General features: G+C 36.6%; 1 protein-coding gene across 1 annotated transcript in view; it reads right to left on the reverse strand.

The window, feature by feature from the left end:
• PI15 (peptidase inhibitor 15) overlaps window positions 1-10,139 on the reverse strand; it is a 31,203-nt gene extending 21,064 nt beyond the window's left edge. Inside the window, exons 1-2 of the mRNA XM_041769667.1 lie at window positions 9,981-10,139; window positions 9,113-9,414 (exon numbers count right to left, since the gene is read on the reverse strand). Of these exons, the coding sequence (XP_041625601.1) occupies window positions 9,113-9,385 (273 nt within the window). The 5' untranslated portion in view covers window positions 9,386-9,414; window positions 9,981-10,139. The remainder of the gene's footprint in view (window positions 1-9,112; window positions 9,415-9,980) is intronic.
• Between the last annotated feature and the right edge of the window lie 330 nt (window positions 10,140-10,469).

A 10,469-nucleotide genomic window follows, 5' to 3' on the forward strand; every position in this document is an offset into this window, starting at 1 on the left:
TGGTCTCAAGAGCAGGAGATGCACACATGAAGGGGAGCGTGTAGTATACGGTCTTTCAAGGCAGGGGCTTTGTTGTCATTTAGAACTATATTCTCATCATTTTGATTTACCTGCTGTGTGACCTTGGAGAAGTTATTTATGCTCTCCAAGCCCCGAGTTTCCTGTTTCTAAATGAGAAAAATTGTCCTCATCTCTCAAGACTTTTCTGAGAGTTAGACCAGATTGTGACTGAAGAGTATTTAGCACAGCCCTAGGAAGACAAGGGTATACTTAATGGTAGACATTATTATAAGAGTGAATGCAGGCACTGGAATGGTGGTGGTGACAAGTGAACTAGAAAGCCACCTAAAATGGGAAGCAGTGTGAGGTGCACTTTTGATCATGTTATCTGGCAGCCTAAAGTTTAAGAGACATCAAGCTTTAATCTCAACAAAGCAGGCAATCAGATAAAGTAAAAACAGATAAACCCTGAAGCAACTAAATAATCAAAACCAGAATTGTATATAGATAATAAGGAGCTTGCTTCCAGGGGAAATAACATCAGACAGTGAAAGATAAAATTAGAGAACATTTTAGATGTCTTAAAACATCAATTCCCCTCCTTAAATCCCTCTTTAATATAGGTTTTATCTTTAAATTTTAAGATCATTTGTTGATGGATTCTAGCAAGAATTCTCCTTTCTAGGGAAATGTAATACCCTTCACCTACCATTTAATACTGGAATCATGAGCCAGGAAGACATTTTCATTTGTGGTTAAGTTTTTTCACCAACTCAGTGTTCTAATAATCTAAAAACTGATTTCTTGACTGTTAAACTATCCTATGATACACATGCAAACCCTAAACCTTACCATTGCCCACGTGGTCAGAAGAATTCAAATGCCTTTCCGCCTACCTACTGCCTGCTGAAAACATGATCTCTCTGGAATGCAGAGAGACCGATTTGGTAGAATGTTCATATTTAATGAAATTATAAAACACGAATTTGATGCACTTTTTAGGAGAAAAAAATATTGTGTCCTTAAGCAACATTTCCCAACTGTTTCAGTTTGGAGTATGTGGTGTGAAATTTTAAGAGTCATGAAAAATTTAGTATAAAGACACAACTTGTTGGGCATTGTTCCATATTCACGTCAAAAAAAAATGCTTGGTACCTGATTTAGACACTATGGGTAATACAGATTGGAAAAATTTGAATCTCATCCCTCCAAACCTCAGTCTATGATGAATTTTATGCCAAACATTTTCCTTGACCAGTTTAAGCTGTTAGTCTTGATTTTCTCTAACCCCTTCGCACACCATTCTTCAGAAATTCTCATAGACTATTAAACATCTCAAGTTCATAACTATTTAATGGCCACTGACTAGTACATGCTTTCCATGTGCTAAGTTCAGGACACCATACCAGAATAGTCAACTTCTATTATTCTGAAGTCCTTTGATTAGTTTCCAAGAAAACTTTATCCTGAGCATGTTAAAAGAACTAGGTGGGCCTGGTACTACCTAGGCCCCTGAAACAGATTTGGATTTGTGTTGATTTAAGCCTCAGCACTCTTTTTTTTTTTTTTTTTTTTTTTTTAAAGATACACGAAACTTCCTTGCAAAATTCTTGAGTAGATTCCCAGACATAAAATCATCCACCCATGCTGTCTCCATGACACTACCATACTCCTATTATGCAGAGCGGTACATGTTGATTACAAAAGCGTACTCCTATCCAAAAATTTTTATAGTTGAAGAATGTTCCCTCCCACATACTAGCTACTTTTTTCAACCTTTGTAGATGTGTACCCTGGATAATAAACCTACAGCCACTCAATGACTACCTGAAACCTGTCCTTGATTTTGTGTTCTCTAACTCTGAGAAACCCAGCAGTCCTAGTCAAAAGCAGAGGTGTCCTCCTTGACTGCTTCATCATATAAATCTTTACTTTATTTAATAATGTAGCTCACTCACTTCTATTTTTTAAAGATTTATTTATTTATTTTAGAGAGTGAGCCGTGTAGGTGGGGCAGAGGGAAAGGGAGAGAGAATCTCAAGCAGATTCCATGCTCAGCACAGAGCCGGACATGAGGCTCCATCTCACAACCCTGAGATCATGACCTGAGCTGAAACAAAGTGTCATATGCTTGACCAACTATGCCACCTAGGTGCCTTCAAATCACTTATTCTTACTGATTTGATCCCTAACTTCACTTTGTTTGTTACAAAGCAGTGGGCTTCAGTGTCAGAGTATTCAGTTGTCTCACCTACACCAGTAGAACAGCCTCTAGGGTGCACATCCGGCCTTTATTTCTGCCCTATCAAATCCCTTCCTCTTCCCCTTATAGCCAGAATGATCTTTCTGAAATGCAAATTATTTTTTTTTCTGAAATGCAAATTAATCATATAACTTCCCTGCTTAAAACCTTCCCTTGATTTTATAATAAAACTAAACAAGCTTTTGCATGCCTTTTCCAGTCTCATCAAGCACCACTTTTTCTTTTATATACTATCCAAGTCATATTGAACTCTTATCCTTGCTTCCAGTGTACCACTTACCTTCTAAGAGCACCCTAGCACACCTACTACACCTTCCCTATCTCTATACCTTGAGTCCACGTCTGGCCTAAATATCTCATGTAATCCCAAAGCACCCTGTATTTTTTCTACTTTAGCACTCAACTCACTGTTTTTGCACTTACTTGTCTGCTCACAGTTCTTTCTATAAGAGTGCCTCTTTGCTCCCCATTGAATACCCCAACACAAGTCATTGGAGTCATTGGATTTGTGCCAAGCACATGAGTAAATATTATGAGACGAATGACTGAACAATGCATTCACTGACTCTTACCCATTGACTCTTGCCCATCAGACCATTAGAGCCTCAGTTCTTTACATCAAAGTTCTTTACATTAAAAGACTTCATTCAGGTGTTCCACAAATATTTATTGAGTCTTCTCTGTGGAACAGATATGATGCTAGGTTCTACAAATACTTAGCAGGAAATACAATAGACTTATTTTTCTACACTGTTGTATGTGGTCAAATATGATTTGCCATCAAAAAAGCAGTGTTGTAATACTAGGAAATATAGTCACCATGTATATATGGCTTGCATGTGATTCACAGCTTTTTTGCCTACCACCTCATGGTGAGGTTCTGAATCATACGGTCTTAACATTTCCATTTGCACTTTAGAGCCTGTATTCAAAATGGTCACAAAGAAAATGTTCTCAACCTTCAGCTGGCTCCATACATGAAGAGTTGAACATTCATATATAAGTAACACTAAGTAAGTAATATTAAGCAACGTGCACCTTGGAAGAAAATTCCTACAAAATGTGCCCAGTCTCTGATGGAAGCCAAGACACTTAAAAGGCTCTACATCCATGAGAACAGGAATGTGGAGTTACAAAAGCACTGGAGAAATGCCTTCCTGTCAGCAGTCTTTCTCAGTTCACCGCTGGCTGGCAACGGGTCTCACGAGGCTTTCTAGTAGTCATAAAAGCATTCATTGAAAAGATTTAGGTTAGACACATCAAATTTCTCTTGTTTATAACAAGAAAATTGAGTTATCCTTCCCAAATGAGAGGAAATGTGCCATCTGGGACAATATATGGTTTCATTAAAAAAAAAAAAAAAGACAACGATAGACATCACAAGAGTTTGGTCAACTACTGAATAAAGAAAAAAGGAGTTTAAAAAAAAAAAAAGAAAAGAAAAAAGGAGTTTAACACCATCTACATCCTCTTCCACATGAAGCCCAAATGAACAAAATCAGCTTTTTCATCCTTCCTGAGCCATAAATTACAGTAGGCAAATAGTTTATTGGCTATTTCCAAGGATGCATTAATCTATTCTCCACTCATTCATTGGAGTCATGATTTCTGTTACTTTACTACCTGCTGTGACTGGTAACTAGTATTTTTCTCTTTTCCAAAGAAGTCTAGGAAGCCTTATCCTCTTAGTTCTGTATAGAATTTTTGCAGACACCAAACCAATGAAATGGGCCATATTATCAACATACTGAAATTATATTGCAGTCTTTTAGCTTTAAGTTGTTCAGCTCATCTCCACATTATATTTTCACTGTCCTTCACCTGCCTTTCCATCACTGTATACTGACTACAAAGACTGCTATCTCATGGATCATGCTTTAGGTAGTTCTTCATACCTGCTGCTGTGTAGGCACAGGTGTCCAACACCTTCTTACCTTGCTTAGGACTGGCACTACCAACTCAGTGATTGCCACTTCCCAGTCAACTCCACCAAGAATCTAAACTGCATCAATTGTTAGGGCCATCTTTCTAAAATGCAGCTTTGATGCTGTTCTAAAACTTCTACAGTTTCCCTAGTTACTTTTGTATGAAGTGATCTTCAGTACTTTTTCAAACTCCTCGAAAACATGACTAAAGCATTATGCTCTTTCTTTCCTGGTGGTTTTGCATTATTTTATCTGCTCTAACAGCCAACCTTGCCCCTCTTGAACATCTACCTCAAATGTCCTTCCTCCAAAGAGGAAGGTACTTCCTTCCTTTCATGATACTGCCAACAAAAGATTATCACTTCTTTCTTTGATTTCTCCATGATTTATCTGTGCATCATTGATTACATTAAACCTATGCAGCAGTGTATTATGCTGAATTATATGCTTAGGGTTTTCTTTCTTATTTGTTTTGTATTTTTTTTAGTTTTGTTTATACTCTAAAGACAAAGATTACTGTTATAATGGATCTCATTCTCTTATAGAGAGTACTCAACATTTTTAAAATCAATTTATTCAATTGACTTGAATTCAAGGAATATCTTAAAAATTTTACTCCATGTGTGAGTCTTGCAATTTCATTCTTTTGGGGATAATTCTTATTCTAAGAAACTAGTGTGGTTTGTGGTTTAGAGTCATGGTTTAAGCTGCCCTTAGAAGAATGAAAAACAGCTGGTGTCCAAGGAGCTCTGGAAATTTGTCAATAAACTAATTGTGGAACAGAGGCCAAGAGTGAAGAAGTTTGACTTGCGTATCTTAAGCCCTATCTATACTATTATTATTTTAAAATGGTACTGTGTTTAGAAAGTTAAATATTTCAAATATGTATTTTTTACTAAAATCATGAACAAAATATCCAAAGAAAATATTATACAACTATAACATGGATGTCAACACTCTGTGTTCAAAGTGCTTCTACTTTATTTAGTCAAGAGTACACTGACATAACCAAGTACTTAAAAGAAGATAAAATCACTTAACTTTAAGGGGCTTTTTTAGAATTTAGGAAAAAAATTTTGTTTAAACTTTAGGTGCATGTGATAAAATATCATACATGGTAATAAAAATTTCCATTAAAATATATATTAAAATTTATGGTACTTATAAACATATAACAATTTATAGAGACTTCAACTAAATCATCAAACAAAGGTTGATCATTGTCTATACTCAAGAATTGTCTCAAAAAATAGAGATACAAATGTATACAAAAATAGAGATACAAAGGTTGCAAGAACTATACAAATAAGTATATATTGATTTGATATTGATTGATGAGAGCAGAATAGCAGATATGAAGGGTTATTTTGTAGCAGTTAAAAGAAGGAGAAATTAATGGGGTGCCTGTGTGGCTCAGTCAGTTAAGCGACACTCTTGATTTTGGCTCAGGTCGTGATCTCAGGCTTCTGAGATTGAGCTGTGATTGGGGCTTTGCTTGGGGGTGTGGAGCCTGCTTAAGATTCTCTCTCTCCCCCTCTGCCTTCTCCCTCCCCCCAAAAAGAAGAAATTGAATATGCTTGTAAGGATAAAAAAAAAAATATATCAACAAATAGCTTTCGGATACAAACCTTGATTTACAAGGTTTGCCTTGTAAATCATGGAATAAGCTAAGGAAGAGACTGATGGAGAGAGACAGCAAGGGAAAAAGGTTTAGAGAGAAAACTGTGGGTGAAAGGGACCCAAATCAGGCCAGCATGGTCAACAAAAGCCCTGAACTAAAGACCATCTTCGATGAGGCTCCTGTGGCTGCTATCACTCACTGATGAGGATTTGCACATGCAGCTAGTGGTCCTAGTGAGGCAAGGGTCCTCAGGGTTTGAGGTACAGAGTAAAGGTTAGGGATGGAGTTCACTTGTAGACTGCTCACAATCCAAATCAACATTGAACAAGTCAAAATAAAGATGAGCGGTAAGGTGAGATCTATATTTTTCACCTGGCCCAAAGATTAGTCATTTACAGTTTCTACTCCAACCTCCAAGCAGTCTATTATGCTTACTTCCCTCAGTGTTTCTCTGAGTCTTCATGAGGGATCCATGTGAATTATTTCAATGGCTCCATTGATTCAGTCCTTCTGACTTACAATTTCATTAAATTGACCATGTTTTTCTAATTGAACTAATCACTTTTGTCACTTCTCATGGCCTTTCCTTTGCTCTTCCCTCCATCTAGGAAGTTCTTACCTCATCTATCATTGTGGTAGACTGCCTCACCTCCCTCCAGGACACTGCTAGTGAGGCCTTTCCTGACCACCCTATCAAATTGCACAATCTAACCACAACCTACTTAATTTTTCTCACCACAACCTTACACCTTCTAATGTACTATGTACTTTATTTATCTTATTTATTGTGAGGTTTCCCACCCAGGGGGTCAAGGATTCTATTTTATTCATGAATATATCCCCAGTGTTTAGAACAGTGCCTGACATATAGTAAATGCTCAACAAATATTAAATAAATAAATACATGTGCAAATGAACTATATGCAGTATTTGTATATACATGACAACTTGAGATAGTCATATTTTATTTTATAGAACTTACTGATCTAATTACTGCTTCTCATTAACTTTACTGAATGAAGGAGGATCTATTAAGCATCTACTGACATAACCAGCACTGTATCTGGTTCTTACAAAAGAAATCATATCATAGATCCTATATTTGAGAAATAAGAATAGAATAGAATATGAATACTATAGGGTTTCAGCCGGCATTTTAAAGGAGGAAACAAAGATATCCTGACACCTCCAGGGGTTTCCCCCAATGGAGCATTTAATAAACCTAGCAAATGGAAAGATGCTTCCCAACACAAACATTGGCTTTGAAATTACATAGACTTAAATTCTAACTCCATTAATACCATTCACTGTTCATACCACCTTGGCCTAGTGATTAGATTTTCTAGGTCTAAGTGATTTCACTTGTAAAATGAAGATCACAATCCTAACCTTGTAGGAAGAATAAGAGCTATCAAATGAGATCATCTATGGAAACAATTAGCCAAGTCATTGGCACATAGAAAAAATTAAATAAATGCATGCAAAATGAATGAATTCTTGATCAGTGGGGAAAAAAATAACCAGAAAAGTGTGGGCTTTTTTCAGCCATTTCTATTGTGTTTTACCCCACCTTTACTCATGATAATCCCTCTGCCTTCAATATCATTAAAATAGTGGATTGTATTCTATATTGGCTGGTTATTATCTATATTATTATTCCTATTTTGCAGATAAGGAAATTGCACACAATTTCGCACAATTGCAAACAATTTCACACACATGAAGTAACTTGCATGAAGTCACAAAGTAACCAGCAGTCTAAGGTTTGAACTCAGAGGAGCTCGCTTCTAAAACACTTTTGCTATCTTAACCCTACTTTTGTCTGCATACCGATGTGATTAGAGCCAGGAAGTATTTCCTAACCCCATAGTCTATACACTATACTTTTCTGATCTCACATGGAATATTATGCATAAAAAAAAACCTTATTTGTTTTTCTTTCTACATCGATATATCACCTTCTAGAAAGTGCTAATGTTTATTGAAGGTCTATTTTGATCTAGGCTCTGGTCTAATTGCTCAACCTCTCAACTCATACTTTCCTGATTACAACCCTATGTGGTAGGTAAGACATTTATCCTCATATAAGAAATGATGAAAATGAAATAAGAAATTCATGCAGGTTATGTTTCAGGACTGAGGTTTGAATACAAGCATTTAGATTCCAAAGCCCCTATTCTTAATCATAAGACTATATTGATATTCCTACACCAGGACTGATTATGTCTCCTTTTCCTCTTTCTTTAGAAAAATCCTGGGAAAGTGCATTTTCATAGAGTCTAAATTGTACTTCTATGAACTATGACTCTCTTATATTTGGCAAGTCTTTATTTTTCCTGTAACTCTGACATCTGCAATTAGTCAAACTTAAAAAGCTTATTTAAATAAAAGAGATGAATTTAGAATCTGATAGAAATACCAAATTTTAGGCCAGCACTTGTAAGAAGTTGTTAGTGGCATCACCTCCCTCCCCCAACTTAGAAAAACGATACTGGTGATCTTCATTGCCTTAAACAGGCTCCAAGCTGTGCTCTTAGAAGATGCTGTACTCTAAGCCATAAACTTGCATAAATATAAAACAGAAAATAGAATAACTTTAAAAACACAGCTATCCTTTCAATACCAAACCAAGGATTTTGTTTTGTTTTTTACTTCCTAAGTAGACTGATTTAAACATAGAGTGCCTATTTTTAAAAGAGCAAAAGAATGTGTTCATAGCAAGTTGGAACAGTGTGCAAGTGTGCTGGCCTCACTGTTATCTGAACGACAAAGCAGTAAATCACAAAGAGGAAAAAGTCAGCATGTTCTCTGAGAACACAAATAGATTAGCATTAGGAAGAGTTTTGTCCAAGAAAGGGAAGAGACACCTACCCAGAGAATAAACCATGTACACAAAATATATAATTTAAAAAAAAATATTTTCAAGAAATGCTTTAGTTGATAAATATGACTATTAGGTAAACAGAGCACAGAGAAAGTTCCATGTGAATATTTTTTAAAAAAAACATGTACCTTTCAAATGTGGTCAGTCCACACACCCCGTTCTTTATGTCTGTTTCTTATATAAGACCTGATTCATCAGTGGTTATGGAAGTCCCAAAAGAAAATGAGAACCTCCCCCTCTCTTTTAGTCCCATGATGGAACAAAATTTAAGCTTACTAGACACATAAAGAACCTTTCCTTAGCTCAAATGTGTCCAGAGCCCCATACCCCTTAACATAGAGACACTCTTTAGGTTCTTCGACGAACAATTTAAATCCAGCGTCCTCGCTCAGAACTCAAAGAAAACAAGTTCCTCTTACCATATATTCCATGTTTGCTGCTGGTGGGAACACTTTGCCGCGAACTTGATTATGATAATCAAGAATGGCGATCATGTCATTCTGCGAAATGTAGCGCTTCCGCCTGGCTTTGGGGAGATCCGCAGAATCTGGTTGTGCTTTCAGTGCTGCTTCAATATCAGTGAAATTATTGGTTGGCGGGGATGAGTCAGTGGAATTGAGTAAGACGACGGCACTTGCTTCACAGAGAAGGGAGAACAGGAGTGCACTGCTGACTGCAGAGATTGCTATCATTTTGAGGTTTGAAGGCAGGGTGTACTTTGCTTTAAAGCAGAAAGGTAGAGTTAGGGTCTATGAGAAAAGAAAAAGGGAGGGGGGGCTGTGGGTATGAATTTACAAAGTCATCATTTGGGAGCATCACCTGATTTGATTTTCCCTGAAAAATTCAAACAGATGTTGAACTCAAGCCTAGGAAACAACCTATTGGTAGTTGTTACACATTTTACTTGGTGTTATGAGGCAGATTCCTGAAGGAAACTTCCTATAGCTAGAGAAAAATAAACAACATGAGTACTAACCCTAAAATGAATGTGAACCACTTGCCCCAAATGCCTGCACCACATAATGCATTGCTGCATATTTTCAGAGGGAAATCTTTAGGAATTGAAATTAATTTTGAGAGTGAGAAGGAAAAATGCATCACAGGTAACAACAGAGAATGTGCTGAAAATGTGTCCTAGACATATATGGACACCAAGTGATAAAATACACACAAAAAAATAGTTATAATAAGTCAATCTCATTTTTTAAAAATATAAAATAAAATAAAAATGTGAGCTAGTATAAAACGAATGCATGCAAAATAAACTTGTTGAGCTAAAGAGCTTACCTCTGCAGAATGCCAAAATGAATATATTGTTCTTCCAAAAATTTAAAGTTCTTTGCTAGGTTGTAGCATGAACTCTTTTAAGAGTGTGTCTTATTACAAGCTCTCAGAGAGCAAAACTCTGCAAGGTTTGAATGCTGCTGGCTGCAGGAGCAGCTAACAGCTTTTATATGTCACAGGCTGCAACTTCCAGAAAGGGCAGTCTTTCTTAGGGTCTCTCCTAGCCAAAATCAAAGGGGAGGGGTTGTGGATAGAAAAAAACAGTGATTGGGTGGCAACCTTTTTATGTGGGTGGTGAGGAAATTGAGTCACACCCACAGCTTACAAAATATAAACCATAAAAGACAAACCCCTTTTCTCTGGGCTTTCACCTTTTCTGTGAGTGGTTAATTTTCCTCATTTAATGCTTTCTAGTTCCTGGTTCCCATACAAAAAGGAGGAAAAAAAAAAAAAAGACTGAGTTCTTGAAAACACAGACGGCTGAGTAACAAG

The sequence above is a fragment of the Vulpes lagopus genome, chromosome 9, assembly GCF_018345385.1.
Source record: "Vulpes lagopus strain Blue_001 chromosome 9, ASM1834538v1, whole genome shotgun sequence".
Taxonomy (NCBI): Eukaryota; Metazoa; Chordata; class Mammalia; order Carnivora; family Canidae; genus Vulpes; species Vulpes lagopus.